The sequence below is a fragment of the Panthera onca genome, chromosome E1, assembly GCF_046562875.1.
Source record: "Panthera onca isolate mPanOnc1 chromosome E1, mPanOnc1 haplotype 2, whole genome shotgun sequence".
In the NCBI taxonomy this organism is placed as follows: Eukaryota; Metazoa; Chordata; class Mammalia; order Carnivora; family Felidae; genus Panthera; species Panthera onca.
The window spans coordinates 30,660,673-30,678,116 of NC_138352.1; the positions used below are offsets into that span (position 1 = coordinate 30,660,673).

The 17,444-nt window shown below is 51.0% G+C and overlaps 1 protein-coding gene across 1 annotated transcript in view; it reads left to right on the plus strand.

The window, feature by feature from the left end:
• The first annotated feature begins 4,868 nt into the window (after positions 1-4,868).
• Positions 4,869-17,444, plus strand: part of TRPV3 (transient receptor potential cation channel subfamily V member 3) — a 33,815-nt gene continuing 21,239 nt past the window's right edge. Inside the window, exons 1-5 of the mRNA XM_060646999.3 lie at positions 4,869-4,997; positions 11,376-11,480; positions 11,654-11,740; positions 12,710-12,864; positions 13,616-13,792. Of these exons, the coding sequence (XP_060502982.2) occupies positions 4,879-4,997; positions 11,376-11,480; positions 11,654-11,740; positions 12,710-12,864; positions 13,616-13,792 (643 nt within the window). The 5' untranslated portion in view covers positions 4,869-4,878. The remainder of the gene's footprint in view (positions 4,998-11,375; positions 11,481-11,653; positions 11,741-12,709; positions 12,865-13,615; positions 13,793-17,444) is intronic.

Consider the following 17,444-nt stretch of genomic DNA (forward strand, 5'->3'; position numbering starts at 1 on the left):
GTGGTGTCCAAGGCTGAGTGCGCAATACTGGGTTCTGCGGGGCTCCAGGCTTGGCAGAAGAAGGCAGGACTCCTGGCTCCACTGTGCTATGAGGGCCCCAAACACGGGTGGGAATCCGTCTCACCTGCAGCCCCAGCAAGTGCAGCCTGGGGTTCCACTGGTGGAGGTGTTGTCTTTGGTCTGGGGTGCTGACTCAGCTGAGCTGGGTCAGTTCCCTGCCTGACCGCACTGGTGACAACATCCCCAACAGGGCTCCTTCCCCCTTGAGGCTGGACCAGCGCAGCCTTCTGTGATTAAGGGGTCAGGGCTGACTCAGCGGCTTGGGGCCTGACTTGCAACTCCTGTCTGCTACCCCACCGAGCTTGTGTGTCACCCAAGCTCATCACCACTCCTTGAAAGTGCCTGGATCTCTTGCCTCCCAGTCCTGCTCCTGTTGTTCTTCCTGTGTAGGCAGTCCTCCCTCCTTCCAAGTTCAGCCCAAATGCTCTCGCTTCCCTGAGCCCATCCCTGACTTCCCCATGGGAGGGATTTCCTTCCCCCTCAGTGACCTCAGCCCTTTTTGTCCTTATGACCTGCCTAGTGGGGCCATGGTTCCTGCCTGAGCCTGTCTCCTGTGTGGCCCACAGTTTCTTGAGGGTGGAGACTGCTTTCTCCAGTTCTGAATCCTACACTGGCCCCTGTTTCCCTGCCTTATCTCCTACTGTGGGCTCTCACAATGTGTTGGTTTAAACGGGATTGAATGCAAACCAGCTCAGATGGCAGGAGCTGCTGTTTCCTTGTATCTGGGGTAGGAGGGTGGGGGGTAGTGGCTCTGACTCTGTCGTTGACCTGCTCCCTGCTCCATGCACAGCAGCGGAGGCTCCCCTTACTCCTTGCTGGGCAGAGTAAGTGTATTTGGGTGGAGGACAGGGGCCTTTTAGAGCAGCTCTAGCCTGGTATTTGAGAAAAAGTGCTAACACCAGGCAAAATGTAAACATTGAAATTTGGCAACAGCTTCACCCCTAGGGTTCTGAGGCAGTGAGAAGCAAGCTAAAAGGGACAAGGGGCTAGTCAGAGGGGCAATTAATTGAATCTTAGAGGGAAGACGATGATTGATCCAAGATCAGGCTTTCATGAAGGAGTTTCAGGCAATGTTTGTGGGAACCGGGCCCCCCTTGATGTCAAACTGCAAGAGCGGGGACCCTACTTCACCCACACTAAAGCCTCTTGGCCCCAAAGCCAGATTTCCTGCCCCTTACCGGCCACAGGTCCTGCTGCCCCATGGTCAGAAGCCTGAGCCTGCTTCCTGCCTCTCTCCAGGCCTGGCCATTTGTGGTGATGAGAGCCAGAGGGACTTGCCCCAGATGACAGTTGGGAAAATCCCTGCTGCATCAGTCACGGGTGCTACATCCCTGTCGGCAACACTTCCTGTTCCCTCCCAGTCCTGTCTTGCCAGCGGGAACAGGTATGCAATTCCTGAGTGACAAGAGACAGGCATGGCTGCCCCAGCCTTAGCTCCACCCCCTTCACAGCTGCAGCCTGGGTGAGGAGGGGGGCAGAGTCTTCCCCATGGTCTGGCCTGTTGGCAGGTGGCCCAGGTGGTCCAGGAGAATCAACTGGGATGATAAAGCCAATATGAATTAATAGCTGTTACTGTTTCTTGAGTCCTTTCTGTGCTCTGGGCCTTGTTCAAGTCCTTTCTGTGTGTTTTCTCAAGTAATTCTGCAAGGTGGATTTATTATGCACATTTCACAGGTGGGAAACGGGAGGAATGACTGGCTCAAGGTCATATAGCCAGAAAGGGGTGAGGCTGTCTGGCCCCAAGGTCTGAAGTACATAATATCTGGTTGTAAGCTTTGAGTGGGAGACTTCCTTTGTCTTTGGAAAGGTCTGATCCCAGACTTTGACGGACAGATACCAAGTCTCGGGGCTGGCCACCTTTGGATCAACCAGGCCAGTGCTTGGCTGTGGCCTTTCCTCCCAGAGCTCAGGGCAGAGCACTTGACCATTCATTAGGCTCTCTCACCAGCATGATCTCTTTGACTCTTCACAGCATCCATGGGAAGTAGGTATTATAATTCCCATTTCTCAGTTGTGGAAACTGAGGCTCATGATACATCAAATACAAGAGAGAAAAGAGTTGGGTCCAGAACTTCAGCCTTGGCACCTGCTGCCTCCCCTGCCTTCTTCCAGGTTGGGCTGCTGTGTGGGTGTGGGGGTGACTCAGGCAAGGCATGTGGGTGGGCGGGCGCTGCAGCTATGGCTGGTGGGTGTGGCCTGCTTGGCGCCTAGGGCAGGTGGCCCAGCCAGTTCTGCCTCCGACGCCTCATTTCAGCCATCTCCCTGCCTATGATGAGAGCCTCCCGCCGCCTCAGCCATAGTCCCTCTGGGGGTCCTTGGGCCTGGGACATGCGGTGATCTCAGAGCAAGGGCAGCCACCACCACCCGGACCTTACCAGGTGAGTCCTCACCACACATGGCAACCAGTGCCCTCCAAGGTCCTAGGGGACCCTAGGGCAAAGACCTAAGGGGTCCTTTAGGTCACATCCACCCTTTGCTGATAGGCCTTGGGGGAGGGGTTGGGAAGAAGCTTGGATCTCTAGCAGGAGAAACAAAGTTAGACGTGAGCTCTTGGCCCAGGGAGTGTGCCAGAGCACAGGTTCTGATGGACCCAGGAAACTTCCCTGAGGTTTGGAGATCTTGAAGAGGGGGAAGGGCTCACACCCTCCAAGGGGCAGAAGTGAGGTTCTTGTCCCCACCAGCAGGCCCCAGGGATGTGGCTCTCTGGGGCAGGAGTGTAAGGGGGTAAGGATGAGATGAGGTAGCCCAGAGCTTGAGAGAGACAAGGCCCAGGCAACTCACAGGTGCTGAGCCAGCAGCTGCAGGGGCTCCCCGTGGCCCCCAGGCCTGGTCTGTCTTCCAGGGAAGGCCATTCCAGTCAGTATCAGGACTTGGGAGGCACTTCCCAGGTGAGGAAGCCCAATCCCAGAGACAGCGAGGGCAAGGCAGCGAGAGAGTCCCACAGGTGAGAATGCAGGGTTTGTGGGGTGACTCAGGGAGTTAATTATCACTGCTAATTATAGCTTCAGACCAGAGTTTTCTTGACCCTCTCCTGCCCACCTTCCCAGAATTGCCCCAACTCATGGGCCCAGGGCAGGGAGGAGGGAGCAGCCAGCTGTCATAGGTGAGAGCCATAGGGTCCTTGGGTCCATTCAGTCCATTTATCAGAAGAGAAAACAGAGGCCCAGAGAGGGGTAAGAGACATGCCCTGCATCCCTCTCCTTCACTCTTGGTTTAGCTCAACCTTTTAGCCGTATCTGACCATAAGCCACTGTGGGCTGAGGAAGGTGGTAAAGGCCACCCAGCCTCATCCTGTAACTGTGGATATAGTCAGGGACTCACATGATCATGATTCTCTCTCAGTAGGATACTCCACCCACCTGGCCTTAAGGCCCCTCTTCAAAGGTCCTTGCCCCAAGGTACCTGCATTCCAACACCAAAGCCCTCCCCTGGATAACTCCTCCTTTCCCAGGGCTGCTAATTTTGGGGGAGGACGCCTGTCCCATTTCCCAACCTCACTGCGGTCTGATGGCAAACTGCTCCGGACACTTTTTCCAGGAACTTTTCCTATTTGGACCAAGGTTACCAGTGGCCCTGGCTCCATCCCACCCACCTGGACTCTTCCTATAGAAATTTGTCCTCTGCCCCCACCTCCATGACTCTGAGGGAGTTCTCTGGGGGCTGTTCAAGTTGAGAATGCCCCCCCCCCCATCTACTGTAGAGTCACCTCCTGTCCACACAAACCTTTGCCCTGTCCATCTCATCCTACATGGCCAGCCTACACTTACCCATGCCAATGGCCTCCACGGCAGCCTCCTCCCAGCCCCATGGCCTGGTCTCCTCCATCCTCCACTCCACCTTCCTCTAAAATGGCTGTCTCCTATGTAACCCAGGTCCCTCCCATGCCCCACTGCCCTTGGGACCAGCCGCAGCTCCTGACTGATGTTCCAGGCCCATACAACATGGCCCCACCTACTTCTGAGCCTCTCCCTGCCAGTGGTCCCCATGAACTCCCCAGGTTCTGCAACCACACCAGCTTCTTGCCACTTGCTAACTTTCTTGAGCCCTGGTCTTTATTCAGGCTTTCCTATACAGAGAAACCTCTAAGGTCCCCTTAGTGTCCTCAAAAGACACGTCAGTCCCTCTCTTTAGCATATCCCTCAGAGGGATGCCAACATGGCATCCAGCTCCATCAGTATGAACATCAGTAAAACAGTTCAAGACTGAGGGGCTGCCTCCTCTGCATTGGGGAGGGGGCTCCACTGCTCCCTTCAGGTGAGAAGGGAGTCCAATGGACAGATAGCTACAAGGCCGGTTGCACTCAGCTCTGGGTGGATGACACAAAGATAATCAGTGTGTTAGCTGCAGAGACTACCAGGGTGCTAAGAAATCCAAAACACCAGAGAGGCTGGAGGCTGTATTACTATGAGCATAGTGTCTGGAGTAAAGGATGTGATAGTCTTATTCTGTTGAGGATAGCTCAAAATCTGATAAGGACATTAGAAAAAGCAGAGCTAATTCTTGGGAGTCCACCTGAATATTGGTGGCTGGAGATGATGTCTTGAGAGAAGCTAAGGGCATGGTGGTCTCTACCTAGAAGCTCTGTTGGGCTCTCCTAGGCTGCACAGGAGCAGGGATGCTGGAGTAGGGAGCAGGAGAAATTGTGGGGACAATCTCCCTGTCCCTGGGAAGAGTTGGCAGCCTGGGAAGGTGGAGAGTGAGATCCTTATCCTGGGGTATGATCAGGGGCCACATGGTGACACATGGGGGTCTGAAGCCCCCTGAAGCTCCTCCATGCCTACTCAACCTAAGCATCTGTGCTGTGATTGTGTTCCAGTCATGAATGTCCACACTAAGGAAATGGTGCCCCTCATGGGCAGAAGAGCTGCTGTCCCCAGTGGGAACCCTGCCATCCTGCAGGAGAAGAGGTCAGCAGAGATTACGCCAACAAAGAAGAGGTAGGGCTGGAGGGCTTGGTCACTGTGTTGTAAAGGCACAGGAAGGATCCTGGTGTCCATCCTCAGGGATCACTTGCCTGGGGTAGACCTAAGACTCTCAGTTCATCTGGGGTGACTTGGTGTCCAACTAGGTATAAATGGGGGGAGGGTGGGGAAATAGCACTGCATACTCAGGGGGCTGAGCTGGGGAAGTCAGTACAACCAGAATAATCAGGGAGGTCTCCCTGGAGGTATCAGAGGCACTGATGCAGAAATATTCAGGAAGGCTTCTGGGTGAAGCAAGGGATTTCTGGAGCCATCCTTGAAACAAGGAACAAGAAAGCACATGGAAATTTCGGGTAGTCTGGGCCTCCAAGTGGGTACTTTTTTTACATACACCAACTACTTTCCTGTCCACTGGGTGCTGAGCCACAGCTTATTCAAGCCCTTTAATGCCACCTGTGTAATGGGGACACCAGCAGGCACCAACTCATAGGATGATGGTTAATTGAGGTTGTTGGCATAATGCTCTGTGCCTGGCACATAGTCAGTGCCCTGCACATGCTAGTGTTGATAGTGTTTTTGTTACTTGGAGATTCATCTTCATCATTGTCATTGTTATTATTATTCCAAAGAACCCCTGGGAACCGGATGGGGCTGGGATGGCTATGACTACTTCCCAGATGGGGATGTGGAAGAAGCAGGAGCAAGGAAAGTACTTCTCCAGGGTCATCCCTGTCCCCTGAGATGCCTCCATGGCAGTCCCCCACACCCTCAGCTGATTTGGTGCCCCTCAAGCCCGAATGGCTCACCTCCCCACAAGCTGTGCTTTCACTAGACCCCGGTGAGCTCCAGGTCTAGTTCAGCTCATTTGTCCTGCCTCCTCTGTGTCCATCCCAGGCCCCCTTTTGGGCCAGATGTAAAGTTGGTGCTTTCCTTTTTGTCTGTTGTTTTGAGTAATAATCACTGAAGTTTTTTATGCACCAGGGCCCAGGCTGGGGAGACAGAAAGAATGCCATCCCTGCTCATAGTCTGGTGAGAAAGGCACCCAGAAGAATGTGGGAAGTGTCCTGACAACCAGGCAGGATGGGGTCTGAGAAGGGGTGGGTCGTTCTGATCCTGTGGAAAGTCTCAGGGCACTTCCTGGATGAAGTGGTTTGAAATGGGTGATGGCAGGTGGAGAAGAAAGGAAAGAGCATCCCAGAAAGAGGCTAGGGGCGGAGACCAGTGAGGGACTGTATAGCTGAAGTGCTTTGTGGGTGGAGGAATTTTGGGGAACATGAGTCTCATTGGAGCTGGGTCTTGGGGATTGGTTAAGAAATTTAGACAAACCTGAGGGCGGTAGGGAGCCTAAAGGGATTTTGTGTGAGAGGGAGGGCATGGTGAGACTTTCATTTTGGAAACGATACTCTGGGTGATCTGTGTGGATGATGGTTTGGAGGAGAGGCTGGGAGCAGGGAGATGACAAAGCTCTTGGGAAGCCTGAGTGACAGGTGGTGAGGTCTGAACCTGGGTGATCAGGGATGGAGAAGAGGGGGTCGGGTCAGAAAGGTATCAGGATCATAGGGTCTGCAGGATCAGCTATAAGAAGTCGGGGACAAGGAGGACCAAGAGACATCCCCTTCATCTGGTGGGGGGACCTGCAGGGATGATGGGGCCATCTCTGACATGCTCATGTCAGGAGAAAGAGCAAGATGAGGAGAGACAAGCCAAATTCAGATGTGAATTTTGGCTGAGAAGTGTCCGAGGGACATCCAGGTGGAGGCTCCATCCTGGACTGTAGGAGAGAAAACTGAGTGGACACTGAGTTCAGACAGGTATTGGCGGGACTGTGGGGACAGCCTGGACCTGGGTGGGCTTGCTTGTCTAGGTAAGGGCGGAGGTATCCCTGAGCTAAGCCACCAAATACCACCCTCCTGCCTCTTTCCCTTTCCCCCTCTCACATTCCTAGGGGAGGTTTGGACCTCAGGGAAGGATTTCAGACAGGGTTTCAGGAAAATCCCAGGATCTTTCCACAGCCAAACTGCCTTTTCTGAGCCTATCCCTGTTCATGACTTAGCTGTAGACTCAGCTCTACCTATGGCCTCAAAAGCCAAAGGCCTGGGTGTGAGGTGTGGCTGTTGTCTCCTGAAATGGTAGCCCCTTCTTCCCAAGAGCTCTTTGAGGGCCCTCATATGCCTATTTCCCCCCATACCCCAAAGGTTTGAGCATCTCCCTCAAAACTGAGTATAAGACTCAGCCTAGAAAGAAAAATAAAAATTCTATGTAAATAAAGAAGGCCAGTTTGATCAGTAAGTGAATCTGTACTAATGGTGGGATTGAAGACACCAAGAGGTCTAGGTGGGGAGAAATTTTTTTGGACCTGGAGCTTTTCCTCAACCATCATGCTATTTCTCATGAACAGCTACCACTATGGCCTCCTTACTGAATCCTGGGCAAGGTGACACCCTGGGATAGAGGCCCAGGCTGTTGAAGGGTATGGAGGAACGGGTCTTTTGGAGACCAGGGCCCTTGGGCATTTCTTGGGACAAAGTGGTTGGCCACACAGGCTCCTTCCCAGCTCAGGGGCAGTTCATTATCTTCAAAAGGGACAGAAATGCAGGAGACATGGTGCAGAGCTGTATGCTCACCTGAGTTAACAACACACTTGTGGTGCCCTCTGGTCTGGATCAAAGGTAGGAACAAACAAACAGCATATGCTGCATATTAGGAGCTAGGATGGCACATGGCCAAGACTTCACCATCTGTCATGATGGCAGGTGAGATGTGGCATGTGCAGTGGCAAATAGGGCAGGTGTGGGATGGCCCTCATGATCTAGCAGCTCCCCATCCCAGGAATTGGGTCCTTGCTCACAGTCAGTAATCTTTGCAGCCCAGCTCTCAACACTCTTGTTCCCTGCCACCAAAGACTTCCTTCCTCAGACATAGTCCTTGCCTTCCTGCCATGGAAGCTTTTCTCATGTTGTGCTCTCTGCTTCTGGGGATTTTTCCAAGCCACAGATCTGCTCCAAGATCCAGAGCAAGTCCCACAGTGACAGAGCACAAAGCCCATTCTTGTCCCTGCCCTCAACTGAAGAACCTTCTCTTCCCCTGAGATCCCATAGCCCAGCTCCTCTCTAAAGAGACTGAGGTGCCTATTGGGATGATGTCCTAGCTTTGGTTGAAATCTCTGAGGACAGGATCCATAGAAGGGTCATCTCTTCCTTCCCTGCTCCCCAGGTTTCCTACACTGAGCATATTAGTAGTTTTTTTTTTTAATTTGTTTTAATGTTTATTTATTTTTGAGAGAGAGAGACAGAGACACAGACACAGCTCCAGAGGCAGAGGGGCAGAGAGAGAAGGAGACACAGAATCAAAGCAGCTCCAGGTTCTGAGCTGTCAGCACAGAGCCCGATGTGGGGCTCGAACTCACGAACCGTGAGATCATGACCTGAGCCAAAGATGGCCACGTAACCGACTGAGCCACCCAGGCGCCCCTAGTAGTTTTTAAGTAAGTGGGTGAGTCAGTGAAGGAGCAGGTGAGACAACAAGAGACAGAGGGGGTAAGTTGATGATTAAGTGTCCTGGTGGCTTAGCACAGTTCCTCGGCATGAGGGAGGACACTTCACAGTAAGATAAGGAAATATTTCTTCCCCTCCCTGGGGGCCTTGTTTTCCAGGCCTGGAGTAGAGAGATGCTGTCATGATCTGATTTTCTGCTCCATCCTTGAGGCCCCTTTGGACTCTGGGAGGAGGCCCTGAGAAGGAGGAGAGGTAGAGGAGAGGCAGGGGACCCTTCCTTAGCTTCATGTGCAAGACTGAGAAAAAGAGAAGAAAGCTTTGGGCAGTGAGAGCCCAACAGGAGTCACTTGAGGGATGCAACCTTCCAACATTTAAAGTTTAAGGTTTAATCCTACCTGCTTATTGGGCCAGTCTACCAGTCTCTGCATCTACCCACTGATCTACCCACCCAAGTACTCATTCCTCAGCCATCCATGTATCCATTCATCTAGCCTTCCATGTATTCATGCATTCGTGCACCATCTACTCATCTATCCACCTTATTCACCCATCCAACTAATCTGTCCATCTATCTGACCAGCCATTTTTCCTTCCTCGCATTTATCTTTCATACGTTACCTGTCCATGTTCTGCTCCTCTGTTAAGTCTTCTGAGTGTCAAAGCTAGTGCTGGGTTCTGGAGAATCAAGGACATTGCAGTTATAGTTCCTTCCACTGAGGATCTTACAGCTGAAGGTCAGTGTGTTGTCTGGAGCAGGAAAAGAAATGGCCGCATTGTGCTATGCCCTGGTCCGATCCGTGGGGCCAGTTCTGACCGATTCACTAGAACGGTAGCTCTTCAGAGCGATCTTTGCCCATTTGTGCACCATTTAATCTCCAGCTCCTAGAACAGTGCCTGATACACTGTGGGTGCTCAATAAATGTTTATTGAGTAGATGCACTACTGAGGAGCCCAGGCAGCTTTAGGGTGGCATTTCTGGGGCACTCCAGGGATGCCAAGAGTGGTGATCAGACTGGATGACCTCTGATGCCCACTTCAGCTGCACAGTCCATTCGTGGATGATTTTAGAGCTGTCCTGGCTCCAGAGTCCAGGCCTTAGGGATTATCTGGCCCAACTATTCTCCATCCTGGGGGCATACAGGAGGTAGAAGCAGAGACCGAGGCAGACTAGAACCCAGATTTTGGGCTCCCCATCAGGGGTTTACTTCTCTTTTGGAAGAAGGATTTGATTTCAGGTCAGATCAGAACGTTCCTCTGATGGGCAGAAGATAGGAGGGTGAGGCCCAATGTGCTAGCCAGCCCTGTCTCCCACCGCATTTCTGTCCCCACCCAAGTACTGGATTTGTTCTGAGACTTCCAGGTTTGTGTGTACCTGGAGAGGAGAGGAATTCCCCAGGCAAGACCCAAGTCTCCCTCCTGTCTGCCCCATCCTGGGAAGTGCCTATGTTGGGCAGTTTCCACCTGCAGCTAATCCCTAGAGCTGCTTTGGCTGGAAGATCCAGAGGGCTGAGGGGAGAGCAGTATGGATACTGGTATAAACTTTGAGGCTGGAATCAGGAGTCAGGTTCTCTGACCAACTTGGCTTCCAGCCTGGTGGGGTGACTATGGATGAGCTGCTGCTCCAGCCTGAGCCTCAGTTCCCTCATCTGTAGAATGGGGCCATGATCCCTTCCCTGATGCCCTTCCTTCTGAACTTGATATGGCTGGAATCATACCTTGGGAGCTCTTCTGTGGTCTTGTGAGAAAAGGAGGGAGTGTGTTGATCCTTCTGGGCCTGAAAGAGGCAGGCAGCAAAGGCACTGAGGAGAGAGGCCAGGTGGCAGAAGGCCATCGTTCCCAGGTGAGGTCACCGAGCCGGCAGGTGTGCTGCAGCAGCCACGGCGTGGGGAGTATTGCAACAACTGACCGCCAGCCTGATCCTCACTACTCTGGATGTCATGAGAAGGCTTGTCCCTGAGAGTGTGACTGTGGGTTCTGAGAGTGGGCGTGTCTGTGTTTGTGGGCGTGTCTAAAGGTGAGGCCGGTCTATGTCTGGTTGGGGAGTCCTATCTTGGGTCTGTGTCTTGCCTCTCATGGGGCAGTAAGTCTGTCCCTTTCCTTGGGGCTTATCCAGGTCACAGACCCTGCGCCCAAGTCTCTCTTCCGGCCCTGGGGGAAAGCATGCTCTTCACTTGCCCCTCTACTGCTCCTTGCCTCCATTGTCCAAAGTGCTTTCCTGAGTTTTCCTTCTCCACAAGGGGTTCTTAGCCCTATACCCGGAATTTTTATATCCACTCACTGCTCTAGATCTATTTTCTGTGCCAACAAAACAATATGAGAGGTGGTCAAAGGGGGTTGAATGTGGGGGTGGGGACTGTGCCCTGGCAGCCAGGAAAGGCCCTTGTAGATGTCAGCATCTAGGGACCTCTCCCTGGCAGGGCTCTTCAGATCTGAGGCCAGAGGGGCAGTTGGGGGGCATGATGGGAAATTGTGGTTCTTGTTGCCACGTTCACCATCGCTGGTGGGTCCTTTGCACCTGCAGATAGGCAAGTCCCCTAAGATGTTAGGCCACCCCGGTTGAGACCCCTGTGTTCATCTACTCAGTATTTTTAGTGACAAGAGTCACCCAAACCCAGCTTTGAATCTTGGCTCTGCTGCCTGCCTGCTGTGTGAGCTTGGGCAAGTCGCTTGACCTCAGAGCCTCCTCAGGCCCCCTGTGGAATGTAGATGATTGGGATGGTACCCATCCTCAAGGGCTGCTGTGAGGGAAGAGTGAGGCCACGAGGGACGGGGTCCAGCACAGAGCCGGCTGAGAGCGAGTGCTCTGTGTGGCTGGGCACTCTTGGAAGCAGGGTTGCAGGACACACAGGTGGACAATCTCTGCCCCAGCTCTGATGGCCTTGCTTGGGTGTCCCCACAGTGCACACTTCTTCCTGGAGATAGAAGGGTTTGATCCCAACCCCACAGTCTCCAAGACCTCTCCGCCCGTCTTCTCCAAGCCTATGGACTCCAACATCCGGCAGTGGTGAGTCCCGGCCCCCCTGCCCGGCCGTCCCCACCCCCTGCCAACCCAGCCCTCAGTTCCAGGGGGCGGGGGCGGAGACTCATTCTGGGCCACGTGGCCAGGCCCGGTTGCGGCATGCTACCATTGTCCAGTTTTAAACTCCTGTGTCCCTCTTCCTTTCCCCCACCCTCCAGCCTCTCTGGCAACTGTGATGACATGGACTCTCCGCAGTCCCCTCAGGACGACGTGACAGAGACGCCGTCCAATCCCAACAGTCCCAGGTGAGCCTGGCCCTTCCTCTCATCCCACGGTGTCCACCAGGTGGGTGTCAGGGACACGGGCACCAGGACCCAGGAGAAAGAAGCCTCCCTTCCCGGGGGCTGGGACGAATGTCTGGGCCTATGGCTGTGGCATGTAGGCATTTTTGTGGGGGGAGGGGAGTACTACATTTTATAAACTATAAAAAGTATTACCCATTCATTGTGAAGAATTCAAGCCACAGTATGAAGCAGAATGAGAACTTTAACACAATCCCGTCTATGTAACTTAAAAATATATGCATATAAACCATGAAACATCATATGCATTTCCGCAAGAACACACACAAACAAAAGAATGTGAGTTACCATGGTTGCCTATTCGGAGTATGGGGGCCCAGAGAGATAGATTTAAACAATTCAGACACCACAAAAGATGAAAGTGGGATTTTCCTTCCTCTACTCTCATACTTTTTTAGGTAATCACCATTAATAGTTCTTCCTAATCACCTTTACTATGTGTATCTAAATATGTGTGTGTGTGTGTGTGTGTGTGTGTGTGTGTGTGTGTGTGTGTATTTAAAAGCTTACTTATTTTGAGAGAGAGAGAGAAATAGAGAGTGTGCGGGGGAGGGGCAGAGAGAGAGGGAGACACAGAATCTGAAGCAGGTACCACACCGTCAGTGCAGAGCTGGATGCAGGGCTCCATCCCATGAACCGTGAGATCATGACTGAGCCAAAATCAAGTGTCACATATTTAACCGACTGAGCCACCCAGGAGCCCCTAAGCGTATATTCTGAAAAAATGTGATTGCATTTGGATGAGGAGGGAAGCCTGCATAGGGCGACACGGATCCCAGGGGCCCGGAGCACTAATGGAGGGGGTTCTGGGCTTTGCAGCACCCTGCAGGCATCGTGGCTCTGGTGGGGGAAGGGGCGTGAGTGGGGGTGGGGGTGCATGTGTGGTGAGTTGGAAACACTTTCTGGCCTCAGTGCAAACCTGGCCAAGGAAGAGCAGAGGCGAAAAAAGAGGCGGCTGAAGAAGCGCATCTTTGCAGCCGTGTCAGAGGACAGCGTGGAGGAGCTGCTGGAGCTGCTGGTGGAGTTGCAGGAGCTTTGCAAGCGACGTCGTGGCCTGGAAGTGGCTGGTCAGTGCCTGGCTCCGGCAGAGACGGTACAGGGCTGGGGGCCCTGCGTGCTTCCTGCTGTCAACCTTCCCCCATGACAGCCCGTGAGGAGGGCGTGTGAGGAGCCCAGAATGCTGGGCTGGGGACTTTGAACCTGACTCTGAGGGCAATGGGGAGCCATGAAAGGGCTTAAACAGGTAAAGGTCGTGGTCTGGCTCCTGCATGGCGGATGGGAAGGAAGCTATTCAGGCGAGGTGGGGACCGCAGCATCTGAGTGGGGGAAGGTGACCAGCTCTTCAGCAGTGGAATTGGCTGGACTCAAGGACAAGGAGGGCGAGAGAAAGGGAGGAGTCTAGGGTGGTGCCATTGGTGACTTGGTGGATGGTGGGGCCCAAGCTGTTAGCTTGGGGAGTAGCTTGTTAGGGGGAGGTGATGAGCTTTATTTGTAGGCTACCAGGAGGAGGCAGGCTGGAGATTTCAGGATGTCAGCACTGAAGTGGACAGTGGAAAGCCACGCAGTGGGTGAGGTTGTCCCCTATAAGGGAGAGGGTACAGAAAGCAAAGAGCAAAAGGCCTCAGATAAGGCTCTCCGGGGCCTTGGGGGAGGAGTAGCTGGAGAGGGAGGAGGGGAGTGTGCAGCAGGGGAGGGCCTGGAGCAGGGTCTAGAGGTTTGAGCCTGCAGCCCCCACACCCTGCCCACCCCCCCCCCCCTCCAACCCCGCCAGGAGCAGACAGGCCCCTCCTGCAGCTCATTCTGTTTCCCTCCCTGCAGACTTCCTTATGCACAAGCTGACGGCCTCTGACACGGGGAAGACCTGCCTGATGAAGGCCTTGTTAAACATCAACCCCAACACCAAGGAGATCGTGCGGATCCTGCTGGCTTTTGCTGAAGAGAACGACATCCTGGACAGGTTCATCAATGCTGCATACACAGAGGAGGCCTACGAAGGTATGCTGCCGTGCAGACAGGGATTGCAGAGGGTCCGGTGGGAGCCAGGCCATGCAGGGACACTGCTGTCACCGCAGAAAGCACTTAGCATTAGCACCACATAGCAAGCACGCCTCTGTTCCTTTGTTCTGCAGATAGCTTTGAGCACTGACCACATGCCAGGCATTGCCTTTGGCACCAGGGTACAGTGGTGAACAAGACAGATGTAGGCCAATGCTCCAAATAAGGTAATTTTAGATGGAAAATGCTATGAAAATAAAATAGAAGAAGGTAATTGGATCAAAAGTGACTGGGGACAGGCAACTTCAGAGTGGATAAGCAGGGAGGTAACCTTTGACCTGCGGTCTACGTGGTGACAAAAGATTTGGAGCAGGGCAAGGGCAAAAGCCTGAGATGGGAATGAGTTCGACACACTGGAGCAATGGAAAGAAGGCCAGAGAATCTGTCAGACAGCTGGGTGAGGCCAATACAGGGCAACTGTCGTCATCGCTACCATGAACCACCCCATTTGGGTCTCAGTGTTGTGGTTTCTCTCTTAAATGGGCTGGAGAGGGGCAGGGAGATCAAATCTGAGATGGTGTTTCGCTGCCCAGCAAATCTGTTGTGAATAATCTGTAAGATGTGTCCTCCCTGGAGTTTTTGGACTCAGTACACATCCCATTAGGGTCTAATGAGGTACAGAGATGCTGGGCTCAGGAATTACTGGATGCCATCCTGCTGATATGCCATGGGGCGCTAACCATTGCTCTTTGCAGGTGATGGTCTAGCTCGGGCCCTCAACTTTTCTCATGGGAGAAAGTCATTTTAATTTTTATTCATTTATTTATTTAAACTACAGACTCTCTAAAGGGTTTTCGTTACATGCAGGAAAAAGTCAAAGATTGTGAAAACTCCACACTGTTGATCAGAAGAGAGCAAACCCAGGGAAGACTGCTGCCACTGAGTGCTGAGCTGCACACTGAGCTCCCTGGTGGCCAAAGCAAAGAGAGAAACTGGATGAGCTATAAAATGTTCTCAGCCTGCCACCAGGGAGTTGATAGTAGTCTTGTAGCCAGGGAGGTTTAGGCCAGTGCCTCAGGCTTATCTGTCCTGATTCTTTTCCCTTTCAGTCCCCTTCTGTCCCCCTTTCTTCCTGTCAGCATTACAGGGACTTACATACTCCCTTTTCTAGTAGCATGTTCCCCTTGAGGGTGGGGATGGAGTCTATCTTGCCCATAGTGGATTCCCTGGGATGCTTGGCGTCTCACATAAGATGTCCTTAATAAATGCTTTTCGAATGGGTGAATAAATGAAGATTAGCGTATTAAGGCTTTGCTGTCCCAGCTGCAACCCCTGACTTCTGTCCTTTCTCAGCCTCCCCTCACCCCTTCCTTCTTTGTTGGTGGGCTTGTTGGGGGCTGTGAGCACCCACTCTCTCTCCGCATGGTGGGAAGAGCCGTTTATTTCTGTCTTCCCAGAAACCAACCCCACCCCATTTTTTTCCCCTCTGATGGTATCTTCTGGCACCTTTCCTTCAGTCCTGGGTGCTGCCTGCCGCCTGGGGCTAAGGGGCTCCAGCACCACCAGTGTCCTCTTTTTCCTCACTCTGGGCATGTTACTTTGCTTTTCTTTCTGAGTCTCAGTTCCCCCGGCAGGCAGAGGCTAATGTTTCCTCCATATGCTGCTAAGAGGATCCAAAGATAACTAATATTTCCTCCATATGCTGCTAAGATGATCCAAAGACCACTTTTAAAATATTGTAATTTTTAGCATTTTATTAGAGGCCTTCAGAAACGTGCCTTTTCCAAGGCAATTTATGTAGTTAAAACATTTATTATTAAAAGTTTTAACCATATATTTGAGATATTAGCTTAATGAACCATTATATATCCATTGTTGAGATTCAACATAACTATTTTTAATTACATAAATAACACATGAAGAGAGTTTCATTGTCAAACATTTAAATATTTAAATTAAGTTAAAAAAAATCCTTTGCCTATTTCCTATGGTCCAATCCAGAACTGATTATTATGGTGTGTAGACTTGGAAGACTTTCCTAGGCTTTCTACACATGTGTCTATGCGCACATAGAAGTAGATGGTTTTATTTATTCACTTACCTCCTTAACATAGAATAGTATGGTGCTGTTTGCATTGTTCTACGACTTGCCTTTTTTTTTTTTTTTTAAACTATATGCCTCAGACACCTTCCCATCTCAGAATATGAGTCTGTATGAAAGTCTGTCTACTTAAAAAAAAATTTTTTTTTAATATCTACTTTTGAGAGAGAGAAAGAGGCGGGTAGGGGCAGAGAGAAACGGAGACACAGAATCCGAAGCATCTGCCTCCTTTTACCTGCTTAGTCTGAGGATGGCTGTCCTGTGGCTAATTTCACTATTCCCCTGTTGATGGCTATCTGAATGTTTTCTAATTTTTCACGATGACAATAGCACAGTGCACATTCTTTTTTTTTTTTTTTTTAATTCAAGTTAGTTAACATATAGTGTAATAATGATTTCAGGAGAAAATTCAGTGAGTAATCACTTACATATAACACCTAGTGCTCAGCCCAACAAGTGCCCTCCTTAATGCCCATCACCCATTCAACCCATCCCCCACCCCCACCCAACACCCGTCCAGCAACCCTTAGTTTGTTTTGTGTATTTACGGTTTGCCTCCTTCTCTGTTTTTATCTTATTTTTCCTTCCCTTCCCCTACGTTCATCAGCTGTGTTTATTAAATTCCACATATGAGTGAAATCAAATGATATTTATCTTTCTCTGACTGACTTATTTTGCTTGGCATAATACACTCTAGTTCCATCCACATTGTTGCGAATGGCAAGGTTTCATTCTTTTGATAGCCTAGTAATATTCTATTGTATATATGTACCCCATCTTCTTGATCCATTCATCAGTCAATAGACATTTGGGCTCTTTCCATAATTTGGCTGTTGTTGATAGCACTGCTATAAATATTGGAATATATGTGCCCCTTCGAATCAGCATTTTTGTATCCTTTAGTAAATACCTAGTAATGCAATTGCTGGGTCATAGGGTTAGCTCTATTTATAATTTTTTGAGGAACCTCCATACTGTTTTCCAGAGTGGCTGCCCCAGTTTGCATTCCCACCAGCAGTGCAAAAATGTTCCCCTTTTTCCGCATTCTCGCCAATATCTCACAGTGCACATTCTTGTCTATGACCCTGTGCTCAGTGTGCACATTTCTAGGAAAATACTTTGATTTGGATTTTCTGGGTTCGAGGAAATGTATAATGATAATTGCCAAATTTGCCTCCAAAAAGTACTGCTTTATTCTCTCCCAAATACTCATTCCCTCACCCTTCACTAATATTGGAAATTATCCTTTTGTTTGGTTTTAGTTTTGGTTTTTGCCAGTCTGGCTGGTGAAAAGTGGAAAAGTGTTAACTTGTTAGATTCTCACTTTCATTTTCTTGATTATCAATGATTCCAAACAGGTTTCACTTTCTTCATTGGCCTTGTGAATTTTCTTCTCTGTGAGGTGCTTGTTAATAATTTTTTTCTCAGTTTTCTATCAGGTTGTTTGTCTATTGGCTAATATATCAGGAACTTTTAAAAACATACTGTCTCTATATGTCAGATATTTTCCCCAGCCTATCAGTTGCCTTTTAACCTTCTTTAAGATGTCTT